The sequence below is a fragment of the Carettochelys insculpta genome, chromosome 8, assembly GCF_033958435.1.
Source record: "Carettochelys insculpta isolate YL-2023 chromosome 8, ASM3395843v1, whole genome shotgun sequence".
NCBI lineage: Eukaryota > Metazoa > Chordata > Testudines > Carettochelyidae > Carettochelys > Carettochelys insculpta.
The window spans coordinates 10,134,139-10,157,159 of NC_134144.1; the positions used below are offsets into that span (position 1 = coordinate 10,134,139).

The 23,021-nt window shown below is 43.4% G+C and overlaps 1 protein-coding gene across 6 annotated transcripts; it reads right to left on the bottom strand.

The window, feature by feature from the left end:
• Positions 1-3,354: 3,354 nt before the first annotated feature.
• On the bottom strand, positions 3,355-22,976 carry FASTKD2 (FAST kinase domains 2). Of its 6 annotated transcripts, none has more exons than XM_075001361.1 (13): positions 22,925-22,969; positions 20,634-20,703; positions 19,567-20,380; positions 18,067-18,170; positions 15,388-15,496; positions 11,519-11,642; positions 9,892-10,031; positions 7,889-8,061; positions 7,276-7,439; positions 5,842-5,942; positions 4,377-4,464; positions 3,843-3,957; positions 3,355-3,491 (listed from the first exon to the last, which is right to left on the bottom strand). In XM_075001361.1, the coding sequence occupies exons 3-12, from the start codon at positions 20,263-20,265 to the stop codon at positions 3,884-3,886; spliced, it is 1,776 nt and encodes a 591-aa protein (XP_074857462.1). In that variant the 5' UTR covers positions 20,266-20,380; positions 20,634-20,703; positions 22,925-22,969; the 3' UTR covers positions 3,355-3,491; positions 3,843-3,883. The 6 variants fall into 6 exon arrangements, with proteins under 6 accessions (XP_074857462.1, XP_074857457.1, XP_074857459.1 ...); XM_075001356.1 differs by having other exon boundaries at positions 5,718-5,942; XM_075001358.1 differs by lacking the exon at positions 20,634-20,703 and having other exon boundaries at positions 5,718-5,942; positions 22,925-22,976.
• Positions 22,977-23,021: the final 45 nt, after the last annotated feature.

Consider the following 23,021-nt stretch of genomic DNA (forward strand, 5'->3'; position numbering starts at 1 on the left):
CAATCTTTTTGCCTTCTATGATGAGGTAACTGGCTCTGTGGATATGGGGAAGATGGTGGACATAATATACCTTTGACTTTAGCCAAGCTTTTGATATGGTCTCCCCCAGTATCCCTGCCAGCAATTTAGACACACAGTGCATAGTAAGCCTGCGGAGCTCCTTGCCAGAGGAGGTTGTGAAGATAAAGACTTTAACAGGGTTCAAAAAAGAACTAGATAAATTCATGAAGGTTGGGTCCATCAATGGCTATTTGCCAGGATGGGTAAGAACGGTATCTATAGCCTCTGTTTGTGAAAGGTTGGAAATGGCTATCAGAGGGATTCCTTTAGAGATTACCTATTCTGCTCACTACCCCTGGGGTCTCTGGCATTGATCTCTGTCAGAAGACAGGATACTGGGTTAGATGGAACTTTGGACTGCCCCCGTGTGGCCGTTCTTAGGACATCGATGGCATGAGGCAAAGAATAGGCTAAAGAGAGACAGAATACCTGAAGAAAGGCCAAAGTCCTCTTTTATGACTATTCTCCAGCTGAGTGATTATAGCCCTGTTATCAGTGAGGTGCAAGACAAACACAAACTACTAGTGATACAGCAGGGGCAAGGGATTACCACAAAGTTTTGCTTATGGCATGAAATAGGCCTTCTCTTTGGGGCTATTACATTGTAACTAGTGTAATGAGATGTGCAGGCACATCATCAGGGGTACAACTGTCCTGGGTCCCAGTAATACAAAAGGACCTGAAGTTCACAGACACCATGGCAACAGCCCACAGCCCTTTAAATTGCTGTGGGAGCATTTTGCTCCAGGCAGCAATGAGGGCGGGCTAAGGGTGGGCATACAGACCACAGTCTGGATGGTGCTGAGAGCTGGCCGGCCCAGCCCTGACCCTCCTGTGGGTACAGAGCAGGGCTCCCTCCCACTTGTCTTACTCAGGGGCCCGGTGAAGCAGTCAGCCCCACCAGAGGTGTGTCATTGGTTCCACTCACTGTTTTTTCTAGTGGTCACTTATTCAGTGCAGCGGCCATGAGTACATTTCTATTGTGGTGTTGACAGCAAAGAAAATAGATTCCATGCCCTCTTGGCTAGAAGAGGAACGGTTCATTCAGATGATCAGTATTTCTTGGTGCCTCTGATCCAGAAAGAGGGAAATCTCCCCTCTCCCTGCCCTCCCGAATCAGCAAATCTCTTTGGTCTGAAAATCCAGTTTTAAGTATCCCAGAAGATCAGGCTTTCTGCAAAACTTCCATGCTTTGGGGTTTCTCAGCCAGTTTGATAAACAGCAAGGACAGCTCTTCCTGTGGCACGTTGCCAGTCATAATGCTGCATATTTTTACCAGAAAGTCCCCTCCATAAATAATGAAAATAATGCCTTGTTGTTTTTTCTTTTCACCTTAATCCTTTTACCACATTACTGCAAAGCTTCACCCTCATCTGCCTATTGGGTAACTGAGGGAGTGGGCGGGCACCCTCATCTGAATACAGAGACGAAGTGTACAGTCCACACCTCACGGTGATGTGAAGCAAAGAGCAAGGCCGTTTTGTTAAATAAGTTTACTGTCAAAGGCTCTACAATATTTTTACTAGTTCTAGTTGAACCATACTGTTATCACAGGACTGACGATAACACAGAAATAGGCAACAGATCTGTATAACCGTGTATTTCAATGCTGTTATTAAGTACATGCTTAAAATGCCCCTATTCAAAATTGAACTTTGTTAAAATAAAAAATGCATTTTATTTTTTTTAGTCAGCTCTTGGAGACAAGCACCAATGAATATTCCCAAGAATGGTGATGGAAGAGCTACACCACCTCTTCCACCCCTTCAACATGGAGCATTATATATTCTTTGAACTTCACATTTACACCATTGGGCAATACCACCATTAGTTTGGTTTCTACTATGTAGTAGGCCACTACAGGTTGTGTTGCATCATGGCAAGTCTACACTATCCTGGAAGATAAACCAGCTCAGGGTCGATCTTCTGTTGTTCAATTTGGTGCATATTATCCTCTCAGGGGTCACAGTCAACCCCTGTACTCCTTCTGAGACACAAGGAGCAAGGGAGGTCAACGGGAAAAACTTTCTCATTGACCTTCTCCTGGATAGGCAGCCAAGTTAGCCAGTAAGTGCAGATAAGTCAATTTTTTGCTACACAATTGGTGTAGCTAGACTTGCATATCTGAGGTTGACCTTCTTAGTCTAGTGTACACATAGCCTAAGTCTGAAATATGAGCAGACGTCACAAGGCAGTTTACAGTAATATAAGGGATGGGATCTCCCATTTATGAGTCTCAGAGACTTGTAACAGGGGCAAAAAGCTTCAGACTGAGGAAAAAGCATGGAGAATAAGGAATCACTTGCTGTACCAGACTTCTGAAAATGAGACAAAAGTATTTTCTGAGTTACAAACTTCTCAGAGATTTGGGAGTTTTGATTTTCCACTCCAGACAGCATGTAATAATTTACAGCTTTCTCTCACTGGACGCTAATAACAGACTGACACGTTATTCCATTCTGACTATAGCAAGAGTAGTCATAGTTCCAACTGATCTGAAAGGTGGCCACACTCCCCTCCAGTGCAAGAACACATAAGGGCTACATCCACACTAGAGAGCCTTTTTCTGACAAAACAGGTGTTTTGCTGACAAAACCTGTGGCGCATCCACACTAAAAACGCGTTGTCGAGATACTGTTGACAGAACCTGGCACTTTTGTTGCCAGCCTTCTGCCTCTCCCCCATAAGGCAGAGCACCTTTCTCAACAGAATCTGTCATCAAAAAAGCCACATGGACACTCCGGGCGGCCCCTTTGTCAAAAGACAGTGCTTCCAGGTCACCAGGCAGCCCTGTCTGCTGTGCTTCTGGTCAGCTGTTCTGTTGAGAGGGGGCCAGGAAGTCTGGCCACTCTCTGTCAACAGAGCGGATCGCTTTTTCAATCCTCTTTTATGTTGGATGCACTTTGTCGATAGAAGTTTTGTTGGAAGATCTCTTCCGACAGTGACTTCCGTTGACATATCACTGTAGTGTAAACATAGCCAAGAAGTTTGGCCCAGTGGAGTAGCCTTATGTATTAAACAAAAGAGATAAAATTAAGATATATTTTCCAACACTACATGCAGGAGTTTCAGGGATTTTTTAAAATGAAGTTAATTATTGTTTAAAGAGCTCTCGCTGTAACATTTGCAAACACAGTTTACCAAGTATCTGCTTTCATTTCTAAGGAACTCCCTTGATGAATATAACTGAATTTCAAACATTCTATAGGGAACAATATCTTGAGGCATTTTTCAGGGATGTATGAACATGCTTCCCTCTTCTTATGAAAGACTGGTGGGAAAAGAGAAGGAGACTCAAAGTTCAGTCCATTTTAATTATTATCCTGCAAATTCACATCAGAAACATGAAAAGCATCTGTGGAATAAATTTTTTTCTTCAACCACTCAACTGCTTCTTCTTTCTTCAGTTTTTTAAACTCCTGGTAGTGTACCTTAGTGGAGAGGAGAGGAATTGAAAGGTTGTATTAGTTCCACTGCTAAATAACAAACTCACATTGTCTCGTGAACCAAGGCACCTAGTGAAGGGAAACAGAAGTAATGGATCCCTGCATTCCAGAAAATCATTGGTTCACACCAGCAGTTTCACATGAAAACATGTGAATAAGTCAACATGTGATAAAATTCATGCAAGGATTTTAGGTACCAGAACTCAGCAACTGAGGTGTAGCTCATGACAAAAAAAGGATCAGCGAGTTTAGTGCCAATTTAGGTAAGGCTCTCTGTTCTTCGCCTATCATGCATGTCACCATACTGATGAAAAGACCTAAATTTAGACTTCTTACCAATATCACATGATAGCCCAGTGCTTTCAGATGCCTCATTTTCATTTCCAGCTTGCCTCGGGGGTGTCTTGTGCCACAACAGAAAGCAGATGCAGAAGGACAGAGAATGGCCACTCTAAAGACAATAAAGTAGGAAACTCTGTAATGCTTGAACTGTGAGGGAAGTTAACCACTGGAACAGTTTACCAAGAGTCATGGTAGATTATTCACCCGTGGCAACTTTTAAATTAAGATTGGTTGTTTCTCTAAGAGACATGCTTTAGCCCAAACAGGAATTAATTCAGGGAACTGCAAACATCAGACTAGATGACCAGCATGATCCCACCTTCTGGCCTCATAACCTAGGAGAGCTTTATAAGATTATCTCACATCTATCCACTCTGGAATTTCTTGCACCCACTTTGAAGCCTCCAGGGCAGGCCCCTGATGGAAAAGGATACTGCACTGGGACCTGGTCTGACCTAGTCTGGCAAGTGTTATGCTCCTGTGAGAGACCCCAGAGAAAGCGGAAAATGTGTAACCAAACAAAGGTACCGTTGAACATCTGGTGCATCAGCAGAATCATCTGCTTCATTGACGGGAAGCACTTTTTTCCTGTCTGGATCCATTTTGATTTCGAAATCTGTATGCAAAACAGTCAAGTATTAAATGTCACAAGAAGCTTTGACCAGAGCAAGATACCAACATATTCAGGGAGTCAACAGAAAAGAAACAGTTGTAACTATTGCATGTGTGACAGTTTGAACAATATATTCCTGATACTTTGAGAACAACAAATAGATTCAGCTGGTGCTTCAACACAGTCAAAAAAGATGCTTGTTACTGGCAAGCATAGATACAGTGCAGCAAGGCATAAAAATTCAGGATTTAAAGAAAAAAGTACTGACCAGGTTTCTATGAAACCTCAGACAGATCTATAAATATTCTTTTGTCCTCTTACCATGTTTGATAAGTTTAGGAATAAAAGTACCACAAGTACTAAAACTGAATCAGTTAATGAGAGTAACTTGCATGTAATATAATCAAAGAAATATAAACTCAATATAAAAAGAAATCATAAACCATGCTACTTCACTAAATCCATAAATGGCCTCTCAGTGGATGTCCTATTCTGTTCACTGAGGCTAGGTCTACACTAGCCACAGAAGATTGAATGCTTAGGTTCGATTTTCTGGGGCACCGTTTTGTGCATGCATAAAATGACGTGTTCAGGAATCACTGTTGAACCCAGAACTCCTTGCGAGCCGCAAAGACTAAGGAATGTCATTGTGAGGAGAGCTCCCATTGACATTCTGCAGTGAGGACCGGGACCAATGTCAATGGCTGCAAAATCGATTTTAGGTATGCAAGTGGCGTACCTAAAACTGAGTAGCAGCTGTCAACATTCCCAGTAAGTGGAGACATAGCCTAAATCAAAGGAAAAAGAAAACTGCTCGACAGTTGCAACAATGACCGTGAAGTTTCATATTTTGCCATTCTATATTATTTCTTGAATTAATTTTTTTTTCAAAAAAAGCATTAGCGTTAAAAGGGCAGTGATGGCCTATTGGTAGGATTTAAAGGAAGTTGCAAGATTAGTTACATTGAAAGCCAGATTTTTACCAAACAAAAAAAATAACCAAACCAAACGAAAAAAAAAAAAACCACCACCCAACCCATACATAATTTTACAAACCAGAACAATATTTTATCCAACTGACCAACTACTTTAATGTGAATGCCACAAAAATATATGTAAAAGGGCAACTGTCAAGTAGAGTATCACCAGAAATTTACATTTTAAACACTTTATACTATGTCTGATAATTGCCAGTCCATTACTTTACCACTTTAAATCAAACTTGAAAGGCACATGGCAATGGAGCAGGCCCATACCAATGTTGTAATTATGTGGCAGCTGGACGTTTTGCTGAAACAGGTGCTCGTTTCCCAAAAGTGTCAACAGAGCTTCCCGAACCTCAGAGAGATTCAAAACCAAAGGTGAGGGGGGTTTATTTACAAACACAGCTGTTGGCTTGGGGAAGGAAGAAGGGCCATCCAGTTCCAGACACACATTCACGAAGTGCAGCATCATTTCATTTTGCTCTTTGATTTGTCCTTCTGAAAGGAAAAAATTAAAATAAAAAAAAAAAGAGAGATGCGGGAGGTGAGGAAGGATAAAAAGGTAGCAGTATAGGGCACTTGGTACACTTGTATTATATTCTTTTATCTCATTGAATTCCCAATTTCACTGCTACTGTTTGCAGTAAGAACAGATTTTGTCTTTGCTGAGCAGCAGATGAATTCAAAATTAGGCATATTAAAGTTAATTGTTTCTTAAAATACACCATCAAGACATTGTTAAACCTCTTTCTATACTGCTATCTAAGCAACTACAAGGCACGCAACAGTGGTGAGGTAGGGCAGTCTTCGTATTTCTGTTGTGCAGAGGCACACAAATGCAAACAAATTTGTCCAAGGTCACGAAGGAACCTGTGGCAGAGCAGGGAGTTGAACCCCAAGATCCTAGGTTGCCATCCTAGCCACCAAATCCACTTTTCCCTTTATTGAATACAGCCACACACACTATTCTGTTTCAAGTTTAATAGTGAGTGGAAGACATTTATGTACACACGGAGGATGTCTATTTTTAAAACAAAACCTCAAATACTTAAATGGAAAAGTCAGTTATTCACTCAGGTGTACTTAATTTCTAAGTAGGCAGATTATTTTCTTGAAGTGTAGGGGCTAATGGAACTTCCCAGAGTATCCAGACTCTGCAAGCCATGTATACACTTACCCCAACTCAGCGCCAAACTAAGCAATTAGCTGTAATGCATAATAAACACAAAGCTGGGCAACTACCTTGAACCATTTGAGTTACGATTCTTCATCCTAAAGCAGAAGAGTCAAGCAGCTTCTAACCACAAGTTGCGTTTTGAACTAAACTTTGATTTAGCTGAAAACCATACATCATTGCTTAATTTTTTTTAAATGTTCTTGGAAAACCTTGAACGGGTGTCACAGAAATCAGAATCCACAATTTGTTCTATTTGACTTTTTACAATAAATCTTACATTTTCTATCTTTCACTCATTCATGCACACACACACACGCACACACACACACACACACTTAGGAAACACCTTCTTCCTTACTGAAATGTATTACCTGAAAATGGAACCTTCACCAGCATAGCATGTCCCAATGCCATTATGAGGGCATTGGTTCAGTGCTGAGTCTGAGGATAGTCTCTCCTGAATCACTGACAAGTAAAAATAAGTTGCAGAACTTGTTTATTTCATACCCAATACTAACCAGTCTTGCCCAACTTAGCTTGTGAGCTTCAATACAATCACACTCTAAAGAGTGACTGTGTTGAAGCTACTACTACTCTCCTCTATAAACCACTCTGAATTTTGACATAATATAATGAAAGAAGTTAATTCCTGACCTGCTCTTAGTATCTCATTGAGGTTGTCCTCTTGCAGGAGCTGACTAATTGCAGGCTGGGGTAGATAAGCCAAAATGCAAAATGAATACACTGCCTTCAGAAGATCCACATTAGAAATACTGGCACGGTATTTATTCAAGGCAGTATTGAGAGACTCCAAGAACCTTCAAAGGAAAAAGCGACAACATTACATACAAGTTTATAAATAAACTCAGACTCTCCTAAAACCCTCTATAAAACATGAATTAGTACTTTTGAAATAAACCCTAAACTTACATTCCAGCTTACCTGAATAACCAGATCCCATGTCCAGCATCTAAACTTACTGCTAGCTACAACATGTCCACTACTTTTAATCAGTCTATTGCTTGAGGGATGGTCACCCATTCTCTATTACATCACTTTGCTGATTGGAAAAATGTATATCTGCATTTTTTTTATTAACAGTGATAGGTACAGTAAGTTGATTTCACAACTAGTAAAAAAGAGCCAAGTGAGAAGTATCTCACAATTGGACTCCAAGATCAGTAGCAAGTACCCCAGCAGGTGCCTGGTCCGACACCCACACAATAACTATGTAATATAATACAGGGCTTTCTAAGCCAGCACTTACTCCTGAGTTTGGCTTTTGGGAACATAATTGAGAAGCGAATACACCCGGAGAACAGTTAGAATATCCTTCAGGTTCAGGGATTCAGGATGACTTGTTACCTTCTCAGCCAAAATATCCATCAGCTCAACAGGCTGAAAGTGAACACCCTCGAAGGCAGACAAAAATAAGACAACCTAAACCAAAATACAACAAAAAAGAAACAGGGTGGGTAAAAATGGTTTTGCTTTAAAAAAATCTGATTTTTCATTTAAATTGGATTTTTAATTTTTTAAAATTATCTACATTAAATTTCTCATTTAAAAATAACAGTTACAATTAAATCTCATCACAAACGTGCTAGATATACACTTACAGTCTCCTAAAAATGAATTAATGGTTCTAGTCTGGCCAGCTTAACTACCAGCTCTTGCTTCTTCAGAGTTCTGAGCTTTCGAATTCTGTTTCTCTGCAGACTAAAAAATTAACATGCAAAAAAAAGATACAAGCTGGACAGGATTGTCTATGTGGTGGTGGACCTAAGCCAAGCATGGCAGAGGAGTTAATTAAGACGTTGTCTTGATACAGATACACAATACACAGGTTCAACCTCCCTGGTCCAGCACTCTTGTCACCTGAGTAGTCCTGGACAAGGGATTTTGATGTACAAAGGGAAGCATTCCCCCAATGGCATTCCACCCCATTTCTGGGTTCCCCGCCCTGCTGTCTGTTGCCAGCAGCTCCCCGACTCCCTGCTCCAACTCTTTAGCCACTGGCTCCCAGCTGCAGCTTCCCCAGGCCGCAGCTTCCTGTCCAGCCCCAGCTGCGGCTTTGCTGGGCCGGTGCTTCCCCAAGCTGCGACCTCCTGCACAGCTCCAGGGAGGAGCCACCGTGAGCTGCCACTCCCCAGCCTGGGGCTTTCCATCCAGCCCCAGCTTTCCCTGGCTGTGGCTTCCCGCCTGGCCAGCCCCAGCTACTGCTACTGGCCCAAGGTAAGGGACTCTCACTCAGCTCCTGAGCTGAATAACCTGGCTGCTGCTGCTGCCCCACTTTTGTCCCCCTTGCCACCAGACCAGCTGTGGCTGCCCTGCCCTGGGCTCCAGCCGCTGGCCTGTCTGGCCCCTCCTCCTCCAAGCTCCAGTAATCTCTGGTCCTGGAAGATCCATGGTCCGGATGTTGCCAGATGAGAGAATGCTGGATTTGGAAGTTTCAAACTGTATAGGAAAGGACAAAGGCATATTCAGCACCTCATTAGCATAACAGTGGCCATGTGAACAGACTTTGAATTGCAGATTGACGGTGTAGATGGGGGCAATTTTGAAATAAGCGCCCCACTTCCACATTCCCTTACTCCCACAGAACTAGATCGCAACAAGGGAATGTCAAAGTGGGACACTTATTTCAAAGCTACCCGCATCTATATTATCAATCTGCAATTCGAAGTCTGTTCAAGTAGCCATCGTTATACTAACAAGGCACTGAATATGCACATTAGCACCTCACAAGCCTGCTTCAAATTGCCTCATTACCATGGCACCTGCAACAGGAGAATGGTAGTGTAGCAGCAGCCTTAGACTGCAAACTTTTTGGGGCAGGGACTTCCTTGTGTTCTGTGTTAAACAAAGAATCAAAAGAACCAGCACTAATATGCAGTCACAAATACAGTGACAGCCAGTGTACCAGTTTTATTGGCAATTTTCATAATCAATCTTCATAAACACACAATGTTGTTTCAGATATACATCAAGAAAAAGAAGTTTGAAACTGACATGTTATTCAATCAAGGCCCAATTTCAAGTTATTCCCATTAAACTTTCATGAAAAGAAACCAGAGAAAAACTCCACTTTTTTTTTATACCCTTTGAATTTTCCAACATTGTGCAGCTGCACATGAAAAGGCAGCCTGTGTGGCGAGCAAAACTAAAACTTAAGCCCATTTCAGAATGCAAACTGAAGTACAGACAGTCACTGACATTGTACTGGAACTGTTAGTGGTGTCATTACAAATCACATGGTCACTACCTCACCTGTTTAGTGTTCCACAGGTAGATGGCTGAAGTTACGTAGTTTGCAATTGCCGAAAACAGAAGCACATTGTAATATTTGAGGATGCTGCATGATCTCAGAATATGGATTAGATGCCAAAATGGCATCCCATGGATGTTCTCTATAACAGAGGAACAGAAAAGAGAACAGTGATTGTGAGCTGCACATTGGGAGATATGACTAGGACCAGCAGCTAGCCTGGGGTAGTATGAAAAATCAGATGGGGAGCCATGGAAGACACTTGAACTGGCTGGGCAAAGGAGACCAGGAGGAAAAGTTTGGGGATACAAGTTGGGACTCTGAGTAGGAACACAGAAGGGTATATTGGGACTAACCAGGCAAGGAGACTGGAACTAGGATGAGAACCCTGAGGAGTGGAGACAGACTGGTGAGGTGGAAAGAAGAAGATAAGAACAAGGAGCCAAGTGTGGGGAAGAGACATGGCAGATGCAGAGCAGAACGGATGAAGCCTGAGAGGAATGGGAAGAAAATTCTGTGCCCTCCAGAGCCTGGAATGGAATCCAAACATCCTGAATCTCACCACTGGAGTGATCATTCGTACTGAAGATCACCACCTCTTTTTGCTATATGTTACTCCCTTAGTGCTAAAGACAGGGGTCTCTGATCTGGATCGAAAGCAGTAGTGTTGAATCTCTTTCATTTGTGGACCACTAAAATATTTTGAAAGAAGCTGGGGACCCTTTGGAAATCTTAGATATAGTCTGTGGACTCACAGAGCTGTGCGGACCACAGGTTGAAAAATCACTTGTCTAAGGTTGCCAATCCTGCTAATGATTTATAGAGGTGTCAGTATGATACCAACAGATGGATTTTTTTTAACAATTTGCTTTTAGAACCCAAACAAATTGTATGTGTGGATGTACACACACACACACACACACACACACACACACACACACACACACACACACACACACACACACACACACACACACACACACACACACACACCCCCCCCCCCCCCCCCAAAACAAGGTGTATTAAAAGGGGCAAGGTTGCAAAGTCAAACACTCGAAAGTTAGGAAATACGAGAATTAAAGGTTCCTATTTAAGCTTAGTTCAGTCCCCTATTGTGCAGGCATTGTGATACTGTCTGTAAGTTCATGATCACATTTTTTCCCTACAAGACCTGTGCCTCATTCAGTGCACAGAATGAAAGTGATCAGGGGATCATCAGGGCTGTGTTGTGAAGGAGGCTGTTGTCTAGGACCCCAGCCTTCATTTGTTGCAGTAGTTGGAAGGCTATTCTGAATGAGACAGAGGACTATAAAACAGGAAGGATGGTCTCATGGTTAAGGTCACTTGAACGTTATCCTGGAGAACTGGATTCTATCCTTGCCTCTCAGTGGTCCCTGTAAGATGAGAGCTTATACCGCTGCTCAGGAGATTCAAACAATGCCCAGCTGCTTAGCAGGGTGCACACAGCTGCTTTTGTGTTTTTATTGATGGGGCATATCTGCACATGCCTTGGTGAACATAAACAACTTATTCTGCACAAGGGAGCTTAAAAGGAAAATGGAAAGACATTTTCGTTAGGAAGAGTCAGAGCAGGGCAGAGGGGAAGTTTAAAAATTCACTTGTACTCACCAATGATTTTGTTACTGCAGGCATCCAGGATTGGAACAGAGCAGTGGTTCATCACAGCCAGAGTTTTAAACATGTGCTGAGCATTCGCAGAAGTCAAGTGGTCCAGTTCTTTCAAAATTCTATTCTAAAATGAATTCAATTTTATTAAAGTCTTCATTCTTGGCACTGGCAGTCCAAGTTATTTCTGCCGACAGATGAAGTGAGTTGGGAAGATCTAGACCACTCCAACCTTGTAACTTCCCCTGAAGGAAGTGTGGGAGCAGTGGGAGGAGCTTAAATTATCTCCATCCAGTTAGTTTTCTTATCACAAACAGTCCTTAAAGTTCTTAGGCACTCCAGTTTCTTTTTTCAATGAAATAAAAATATAAAAGGACACTTACTTCTGATTACTATATATATATATCATTCTCCTACCAGTGACGGAAAGAATGGTGGGTTGCTACTTAGCATGGATGGCATTTTTATCAATACTGTACAGTCTGGGTAATAGCTGGCCTTTATCATTTGCCTGAACACTACTTTATTCCAAAGGCTTAGTAAATGACTCTTTTGTATTGCCCTTTGCAATACACCTTTGACAGATGTACACTAAATTAAATGAGATCTAAAATCTGGTGAAACTAAAGTTAGTGGGCCCACCTGTGATGTCACTTAATCCATAGTAAATCAAAAGTGACTATGTTTGCATGATTAGTTACACAGATGAAACCAACAGTAAAAATCAGGTCCACTAATTTCAGTTTCACCAGCTCTTAAAATATAGTTTCACCCACTACATTCTTAAAAACATAGAAAGGACAATGGAGAAATATATCCATAATAGAAAAAGCGTTACTATGTCAACATCCGCTCCTGTCAATGGATTCAGAAATATTATAAGAATCCCATTCTATCAGGCATAGGGCTGATGTAGTTACTTGCCTCTCAATCGCATGACTCATTATACAAAATGCCCTGTGTGACAGAGTAAGGCAGACAGCTACAGGAAAGTAGTCCTGTTGGGATCTGGGAGGATCCACTGAGCCCAGAAAACTAACTGACTATGGGGGACAGAAAGAAGAAAAACAGGAGCAGGCATGATGGTCATAGGGTCAAAAGAAGGGAACCAGAAGGGGACAATGAGCCCCCTCCCTGTCTTGTCTCTAAGGGGTAGAAGAAGCAGAAACCATGATACGTCTCACAGAGGAGAAGGATGGGAGAACAAAGGCACTCTGGGCCTGAAGACTGTCGAGGGCTTGGCGCTCCTCTCACTTCTCCTGGTAGTTCTGCAGAGGGATGGATCTCCAGGGCTCCATCCAGCTCTAAAACCTCCTGCTCCAGCTACTAGATCGTGACATCCCACTGTCAGCTGCTTCCCAGGATGTAGTCACAGCAGAAGAGCCAGACATGCACCTTCCCCACACCTCAATACTGCTGCATTAAGGGAAAGGCCACCGCTGCCTAAAACAGGCCAAGGGATGTTTCAAAGCTCACGTCCTCCAGAGGGTTGTTTTTAAATGCCAATAAGGTTGGCCCCAGCCTCTCTGAAGAGACAGAGGCCATCACAGCCATCAAATGATGTTCTGAGAACAGAGCCAGCTGAATGCTGGAGGAGTGGGCCCATGAAACATGGCAGAAGAGGTAAATGCTGACACCCCCCGCACTCCCAGACAAAGGTGAATGCAGTGTCCTCATCCTGGTGGTGGTCACACCAGATGTCCAGCAAGATTTGATGGTCTATGGTCTCTTGTGGAGGGCTTCCTGTGTGGACCAGCAACTACTCAGTCTGTCTGGTCCCACTCCTCAAAGGTGCAGTTAAAATCGCCAGCCAGGGCCAGGCACTAGCGAGGCTCTAAAATGCTAAGTAAGGCCAATGCCCACTGAAAGAAATTCAACTGCTCTAGGCTGGAAACTGGGAAATAGACCTTGACAAGGTGCAACATCAGCCCCTCCACCCGAGACTGGACGTACAGCAGGTGAACAGGCACGACCCCCGCAGTCCCCAGCACCTTGGGCTGTGGGTTTGGGGAGAACAGGGTCACCTCCTCAGCCTCACAAGATGAGAGGTGGCTCAAGTAGACCCTGCTCCCCCTCCAGCTGGCATTGGTGGCCAGAGCAGTGTGGGTCTCCTGCAGGAAGGTTACTGAGTACCCACTTCCCAAAGGACGGAAAGCATCTGATGCCCGTGGAGATCCAACCTACAGCCCTGGGTGTTCAAAGTGGCAAAGATGACCAGCGGCATTGGGAGGGCTGGGGAAGATCTTCACAAGTGGGAACACCAGCAGTCCTCAGAGGACCAGACAGCATATTGTGACCAACCCCAAACGTGGGCAGGGTGTCACAGAAGCTACAGGCCTGCAACCTTCTGCCAACCGGTCCCTTTGCTCTCCTTCAAGATGAACCTGACAGCCTGGAGGATGAAGTGAGAGTCGTGCCCCCCCGTCCTGAAGGGTGAGAGGCTCCTTGTTCTTGGAGCCACAGATATGCTCCAAAAAACGAAGATCTTGGCCCTCAGTGTGTCAGGCGCTGGGGTTTCAGGCAACCCTCTAGTGGGCCCCACTGCCAACCAAGACAGGCAAGTAGGGACAAGTTCCTGCTGCAATACAAGGGGAGTGGCGAACGAAGAAGAGCCCCAGATATACTGGGAGAGGGAGACAAAAGCCACCTCTGGGCAAATGAGGCAATGCTGCGGGCAAAAGTAACACGAAAAGGAGTGGGTAAGAAGATAAGGACTACAACTGGGACAGGTACACAGATGTGGACAGGAGCAAGGACTACAGGAGAGGAGCAGAAGGGAAAAATATTAGCCCCAGATTAAACTTCCTGTTCCCAGGGTAAACTAACAAAGGCTAAACCAGAACTAGCAGGAACCTGTCAGAACTAATCACAGCAATCAAGCCAGTTGAAGCACCTGGAGTCAATTAGGTGGGTTCCAGACTCAAGAAAGTCAGACTAATCAGAACACTTGGGACTCATTTAGAACCAGTTGATACTGGTTAAAAAAAGGCTCCTCTGCCGTTAGCTCAGTGCAGGCAAGGAGCTGAAGAGACTCTGGGAGGAGCAAGCATGAGCAGGCAGCAAAAAGAAGAACCTGTAGGTAAGAAAGGTGCTGGGAAGGGCTGTGGGGAAGGGGCTCAGGGAATCCTAGCCGTCGTGCAGCTGTTATGGGAGACATTAGCAAGCCACTGCTTTCACAGGGTCCCAGGGCTGCAACATCAAGAAGGCGGCGGGCCTGGATTCCACCCTCTCCCTCTTCGACATTGGAAAAGGACTGGTTTTGATAAAGGGGTTTGTCCTGCCCTGTATCACTTGCAGGAGCTGCAGAGACAATGGAATTTGGTTTCCACTCTTTTAGCCATGTTGTCCTATGACGACAGTGGCTCAACAAACACCAAGCTGGTGCCTTAGAGAAACTGCTTAAACTGAGAGGACTGCTGTAAGCCTCTGAGGAATCTGCCTCAAAGCAAAGGACCCACCTAGGGTGAGCAGGTGCTTTGTTACACCTGTTACAATGAAGCTCAGAGAGGGCATTTTATCTCTTATCCCTCAAATGTTTTACATAACCATCTCCAGGCTTTCTAGTCCAACTCATGGTTTGAGCTTCCCACCCTCTCCATATTTAAGTTCTTGCAGCAGATGTGTGTCTTTTAGGCAGGCTACAACAATTGACAGGTACCATCATTTTAAAGAAAATGCTGCTTTCTCTTCTTCAAACCACTGTTTGCTTGTCTACCTGTCCTGGGAGACTGTTTTCCTTGGGGGAAGTTACTATTCATTTTCAATGTCTGGAAAATGCATAGCATGCAACAGATGCTGCCATAAATAGCCACACAGGAACAGCAGCTGTTCAGGAATGATACTAGGCCCCACCAATGATTTTCATCTTTTACCTCAAACTTCCTTTTGAGAGAGAATGGGGCATCTTTTCCAATGCATTTCATTATGGTCTGCAAACTAAAAATGTTACTAATCTTCAGAATCCGTTGTTCCACTAGTAATCTGTAAAGAGGAAAAACAGAATTAGTATAAGGCTTAGTGTATACGAGTTGCAAGAATACAGCAGTAGCAGGCTTGCATCTGCTTCCCATGGACTTATCCTGAGTTATTCTGGTGTAGCTCCTCACTTGCCTTCCACCCCCATTTTTATTTTATTTATTTTTTAATTAAATTGGTGCTGCTCTACTTTGACATAATTGAATAGACTTAATGGTAATGTGGCCATCTTCTCACACTGAAGTAATTGCACTGGTGTGAAATATCATGAGAAGATCTCACTATGTGCAATGATCTGTGTGGCAACCTTTTCCAACTCCTCTTCCCAAGCAGGGGACCCTGGAATGCCCACCTGCACCGCACCACGTGTACACAATGCAGAACACTGCTGTGTGTAACATGGCAACCTACAAGAATGCAAGCACAACAGAGTGAACCTACGGCAGTGAAATAGAGATATCCGCTTAATTAAACTGATGTAACTTATCCCACTGCAATTTGTCTGTGGAGACAAGCCCTCCGTACCTGTGACATTCAGGAGAGCTTTGTACAGGACACAGCAAGGTGATGCAGATGGAAAGAAGAACAAGTGATACTATGATCTCTAGGAGAAGAACAGGGTCTTAATATAGCAGAAGGCAAAGCCTCACATTAAGAAGGACTCTGATCTGACCTACCTGTGGTTGCCATTTTGTCTCAGATGAAAACAAAATGGCTGAAGAGCCCAAAAGACTCTAAGTTGGTATTTTTCAAAAAATCAAATAGAGTACTAATTTCAGCAACTTCAGTGCCTACAGGGCAGTGGAAGGCTGTGAAAATGATCCACTGAAATTGGTGGGGGTTTTTTTTCCCCCGCCCCATATATAGGTAGGTGTTTTAGATGAAGTCAATGTCTTCTAAATGAGAAATGGAGAGGGATAACTCTCTTCAAACTCCCAGAACTGTGCACCTGAACTTGTAACAGAATATAGTATTGTTATTCAACGCCATCCTGTTGCAGCTGGAGTTGAAATAGAATTGATACATGCACTACAAATCTAATACAGTAAACTCTTTCATATCTGGTATTCTATTATCCTGAAATCTCAAGTAACCAGCATTTTAACCATAAATAAATTTGAGTTACATTTTCCATAAGTACAGTATAGTGAGAGTAAATACAGTATAAGTTTACAGTGTACAACACTACTGTTGTTGGTAAACACAGCACTCTGCATACACTGTTTGTTTCTTAATATCTAATCTTGTTTTCCTTTAGTGTTGCGTATTGCTAGGTATACCTCTCTATTATCTAGAATATTGGAATATCCAGCAACCTCCCAGTCCTGGGGCTGCAGGACATGAAAGAGTTTACCGTAATATGTTCTTTCAGAAGATCAAGAATGCCAGGTCTCTGAAAGGGTGAGGATATGGGGCTTCATAGACAGACAACTGGCATACAAAAGCTCACCACCCACAAACAAGTTACTCTGAAACTAGATGAAATGTAGTGCTCCACCCACCCCTACATTTGAATTCAGGCAGAATACAATTTAAAATGATATTCCAATTCAACAGCCTTCCCTATTGAAATCAAGGGCTGTTTCTACACAGTCCACTTCCTTCGGAAGTGGCAGGCTAATACAGGGAGCAAAAGATGCTAATGAGGCACAGATGAAATTCCCCATGCCTCATTAGCATAACGTCATGTGATTTGGAGTCCAGAAGACAGACTCCAAAACGCATGTAGAAGCGTGGCCACCGGGGGGCTTCTGGAAGGAAGTCCTTCTTCCGGAGTCCCCCTCTTCCCGAAAATTTTTGGGAAGAAGGGGCCTCTGAAATGAGGGCTTCCTTCTGGAAGCCCAGCCCCCGCCCCCCATTAGCATCTTTTGCTCCCTGTATTAGCATACCACTTCCAAAGGAAGTGGCCTGTGTAGAAACAGCCAAGAAGAATAAAGCTAGGTGAACCACAGGACTCTTCATTAATAGACCTCATAGCAATATACAAGGGAAAGCAGCTTTAGCCTCGCTTTACAAATGGAGAAGCTGAGGTACTTGCCCAAGGTCATTAAACAAGCTAAAGATGGAAATAAAACCCAGGTTTCCTGTGTCCCAGTCCAGAGCTCTATCCTATCTCCCCACTTTCTGCTGAGAATACAAACAATGGTGCCCAAGAGAGCTATTTGTTTCAGGTACTATTTGATGATAACATGGGCCCCAATCCTGCACTGAGCTTCTCAGGGTGACTCTGCACAGAGATCCCATACAGAGTTCAATACAGAACTAGAACCATGGTCACCACAAAGTGTCCCCGGTAGTTTAAGACAGAATAAGGTTGCTGAAATGTTCAAGTGGCTTCCTGTTTTGGACATTTCTGCCATATTTTAGACATGAGCACAGTGCAGTGACTACTAATTTCATCTAATGTAGTGCATCGTTAAATAATACAAGAAAATGCTCTAAATACACGTCAGAAAATATTAAAGTGGATTATGGGCAGAAGGGTACAAATGGTCAATTTCATGCCAGGTTTATTTTCCTCCAACAGAAAGAAATTTTCACATGATGAGACTTGTAAGAAAACAAATTGTTCTCACTGTAATCCAGCTTGAAGAGCATCCACATTTCTGCAGCATTCCATGGTTTCCACGGAGGTTGCCAGAACAGAGAGACATCGGTCATCAAATTCATTGAGGCGCTCCTATAAAAAACATTTTCACAACCTTAGAAAATTCTTAAGACTAAGTGCTGGAATGGTAATTTTTTACCAGCTAATTTTTTAATTACCAGTAATTTTTTTCAGTTCTAACACACCCCCTCCACTTCCACCCCCAACAAAGAAAAGAAGGTCAATTTACTGGGTTGATTCTACTTTGAGGTACACACTGGTATAATTCTGCCGAGTTCTGTAGAGTTACTCTCCATTTACTACCAGAAACCAAGCCAAAACTAAAAATCACATTAAGGACAAAAGTAAAAGCTGCAGATGGAGACAAGCTGGTTTCAGGGAATGGAAAGGTCAGAAAGAGGGGAAAGTTGGCAGGGTGGGAGTGGTTGTGACAAAAGCGAAGAAAGAAACTCTGTGCAGTAGCAGGTCCAGAAATGGAGATACCCTCACTTAGCACAGCAAGAAATAGTCATATGATACTCAAACACCCTGGTTGGTGCCAGCAGCTGGAGAAGACCCTGTAAAAACCCCAAAACAAGGGGAACAGAATACAGACAATAGTGGATAAACTAAAGAAAGCTGACAGAGGCAGTAGCAAAAGGCAGCTGGGAGTCAAGGAGGATACCGGCCTCAGGCCTCAAATCAAAATCTTTCCTCACAACTGTTTGCTCTCAAAAGAATAGAATCAGAACCAGAGGGATCTTGAGAATCCATCCCACCCTCATCACAGGACTCACCACCAACCTGAACAGGTGTTTATCTAACCTGCCCCCAAGTACTTGAAAGCTGTTACCATGAAATACACCTGAGGCCCCAATAGGGTTGGGCTCACAACCCCTGGCTTACAAGGCCAGTGCTCTAACCACTGATCTACCCTCCCTCAAACCTGCCTCACAGCATGTAAGGAGAGGGAGAAGGGAGGCTGGAAAGAGGGAAAAAAAATTCTAAGCCTCAAGCAAAGCTCAAATTTTAGCAAGGCTGAAGTGAAAGTATTCTCTATATGGTGTGATGCTTGTAGAGGAATGAAATAAAAGCCTGGGCAGAACTGAAACTATGGGTATTCATGTGGAGACCCTCTGAGGCTGTAGCTTAGGGGTGAGCACCCTTTCCAAGGCACAGTGCCAAAATTTGACCTTTTGACCTCTATGTAAGCCCAAGCCCTGGTGACACTTTTTAAAGTCACTAATAGTCCTACTTTCAACAGCTTCATTAATAAATAACATGCACATCTTTACTGTTTAGGTGGTGGCTGGTAGCATGAGATGGTCTTTTGTTAATCATAGGTGGCATGGCTCCAAGCAAGCTCTCGGCTGCATGGGGGAGGAGGGGTGGAGCTGAGATCCGGCCTCACGTGCCAATGAAAATCAACTTGTGTGCCACTCCTGTTGCTATAATTTTATTCCAATCTTTAAAAGATTCCAGTACTTACCTGACAGACTCTCAGCAAGGTCTGAACTAGTTTAGTATTCTGAGGCACACCTAGTTTCAGCACAGCATGCAGACTGTATACCAAGTCATCACGCCACATGATTTGAGACTCTTGCATCAGATGCTGACACAGAGGAAGAAATGAAGGATGCTCGACCATCAGATGTTTCTCATAACGCTTTTGGTCTTCAGACTGCTTTTTGATGAGCATCCACATAGTAGTAAAACAGCTACTACAATACTTCAAAGAAACAGAAGACTTTGAAACTAGATCTAACACATCACAGGGAGACATACATTTTTGAAGGTCATCAAAAAACTGCTGTGACTGACTCCTTTCACTCTTCATGCCAAGATTCTCTTCAGTAACCCTTCTGTCTTCTAGAGGGTCCACAGCACTAGAGAAGCTTTGTACGTGTTCATCTAATAGAGTCTTTGTAGTATTCTGTTCTTGTATAATGGCATCTCCTTTACTATAAACAGGCATCCCCTGAGACAGCAATCGGAGAGGAGATTCAGGCCGTAGATGAAGAACATTTAACAGGAATCTTCTCAGATTCGCATTCTGGATTGCACTGTTATGTCTATTGATTCCTAATCTGTATGTCCTCGTTGCAGTTCTAAAGACAGGTCTCAGCTGAGAGCCACGTAGATGTAAATGTCCAATTGTCCGGATCAAGTAACTCATTTTACTGTTCATTTCTCTAATGTTTTATAAACAATATTTCAAATACCAACTCAGAAGATTTATCAAATTCAAGCTGGCAGGAACAGGTCTTTGGACAACAGGTAAAATGAATGATCTGTGAAATCAACTGAAAATTATAAAATCATTAACAAACTTTTGGTTTAAATGTCAAAATACCACATCTACTAACACATCTTCTGCAAAGTGAACATGAAACAGGTACTCTGGAAATAGCTTGTTTTCATTTGTACTCGGTCATTAATTAGAGCATTCTGCTCCTCACTGAGTTGTCTCATGGTCAAAAAGCTGCTGCAACTCCATCATGCAGTTGAAGATAAACAGGATTTGAACACATAAGCAGACTTAAGCCCTGAACTTACAACTACGTAGGTCAATTGACTTCAATTGGTCTTCACACACACGGGAACAAAGTTGTCCTCCTGGGAATACCTGCAGGACAGGGGCCAAAGTCTGTACTGTGTACCATCACCACAATCTCTTTTTCCCCAAGCCTTCTGGAGCCATGCAGTGCTCCTGATTTACTAGTAAACCTTACAAGATAACATTGTGACACTGGCAACAAATTTAGCAGTTGGACCCTATAGAGACAGGAGCCTCTAGAAATACCTGAGCCAGACAGAAGAGTAATTCTATGAGGCTAAATAAACCAAGTAAAAAATAACAAATTTAACCATTAGGGTTCTCCACCTCTCTTTGCACAACCCAGAAGCTTCTCTCAAGGGTTGTATCAATTTTTGTGATGCAGATAGAAGTCATAGATCCAGTTAATTTACTGAGAGCCTCGGGTGTTCAAGAAATCTGAGGCCCTAATAACTTTTATAATAACTACAAACGTCACGATTAAAAAAAGTAAATAAAGCTTATAATTCACAGAACAATCTGATCTACCTGGAACAAGAAAGGCTCACCTTCTCTCCTGATTAACACTCCACAAGCTGAAGACACATTTTGAAAATGGCAGTAAATAACTTCAAGAATTATACTTTAAGACTGCACAGTTCCTGAAGGGAAATTTTTTTTTTAATAAATTTTATTTTTCAATCTACTGAAATCTATCATATTTTAATGAGACAGAATTAAAGGTATAATTGTAAGCAGAATTAAGCGTATTTTATAACCCTTTGTTATGGCAGCATAACAATTTTGCAACAACTTCAAGCAAGACATTTAAGATATGCTATCATTAAATCGGAAGATTAAGATCAATCAGTATGGTTTCCTTTTTTTAAGTTTGATTTTAAACTAATGACAAATATTTTATTATCAACCTGATAAATAGGTGAAGAAATGAGAGTTGCATCTTAGATTTATGGTGAAAATCTGGAGGTTTTGGCAGATAGCAGCTGAGTATTTAAGGAGCAAGGGTGGGCGATTCGTTTTTCCATTTGTAGACGCAGGCAGAGGGGACTTTTAAGATTAGGGAGAGGCTGCGACACCAACTTTCATAGGCTGGCACCCAGCCGCCCCGTTAACTGCAGATTTCTGTTAACTAGGGTGACCTTATTAAAAAGGTCAAATAGGGTGACTGTAGCTTCATCTGCACTACAGAGATCTTTCAAAAGAAGCTCTTCCAAAAGATCTCTGACAAAAGAACTTATTTCAAAAGTAAAACAACAAGAACTCCTGTGGCACCTCACAGACTAACAGATATTTTGGAGCACAAGCTTTTTGTGGGCAAAGACCCACTTCATCAGATGCATGACAGATGCATCTTTGAAAGCGTGAGCCCGCATTCAAGAGTGATCTGCTCTTTTGAACGAGAGCATCCACACAGCTCCCACTCTTTGGAAAAAAAAACAGGCCAGGGATTGAAAAATCAGACCCCCTGAGCATTGCTCTTTGGAAAAAGAGGGCCTGCAGAGCAGCTACACATGTTTTCTTTCAAATGAAGCTGTCAAAAGGGGCGGGGGGGGGCACTCTTCCTGAAATGGTAAGCGAAGAGTGATTTCGAAAGGAGAACCACCTTCTTTTGATTTACTTTGTTTCACTGATGCTCCGTAGGTTTTTTTTGAAAGAGCCCCGTTCCTTCAAAAAACTTGCTAGTGGAGACGCAGCCCGTATGTTAACACAACTAGCAGCAAGAGATATCAACGCTCCCATTTAAGCAGTTATATTTAGGTAACCATTGAAAGCCACGGGGCAGGTCACACACTTCTCTGAGGTGCCGTTTCAAGGTGCCTCCAGACTCTGGCAGGCACCACTGCTTTGTCACTAGCAAGGAGCCGATCTTAAACTGTCGCAAGGCTCGTGACGTTCCTTAGAAGGTACGTCAGGGCCCGGAGCACCAGGGCACAGCCATGGGTGGCGGAATGGGGAGGGGGGGTGACCCGGCCCACAGCTGTACGACACACGGGCCTGATGGCCCCAGCAAACACGCGTGACACCCCCCCCCCCCAGTGCATGGAGCCGCGCCACACCATGGGGGACCAGGCGCCATCCCGCCACGAGGAAGGACGAGGCCGGACCTTTCCGCGCTGAGGGAGGGAGGGAGGGCGAGTACAACCCCCCCGACCACCATCACCCGCCTCGCAGGAATACACAGGCCCCCAGAGCCCGCCGCAGCTGGAGGCTACCGGACAGTCCCGGGGCCTCCCGCTATGCCAGAGGAGCAGCCAGGCCGCTTCCCCAGAGCAACCCCACAGCCACTCACTCGGCACGCATGAAAACCGCCATGATTCATTTCTCTTCATCCTCACGTGCCCTCTCGGCGTCTCGCGAGAGTACGGGGCGGGCCAGGGGACAAGTCC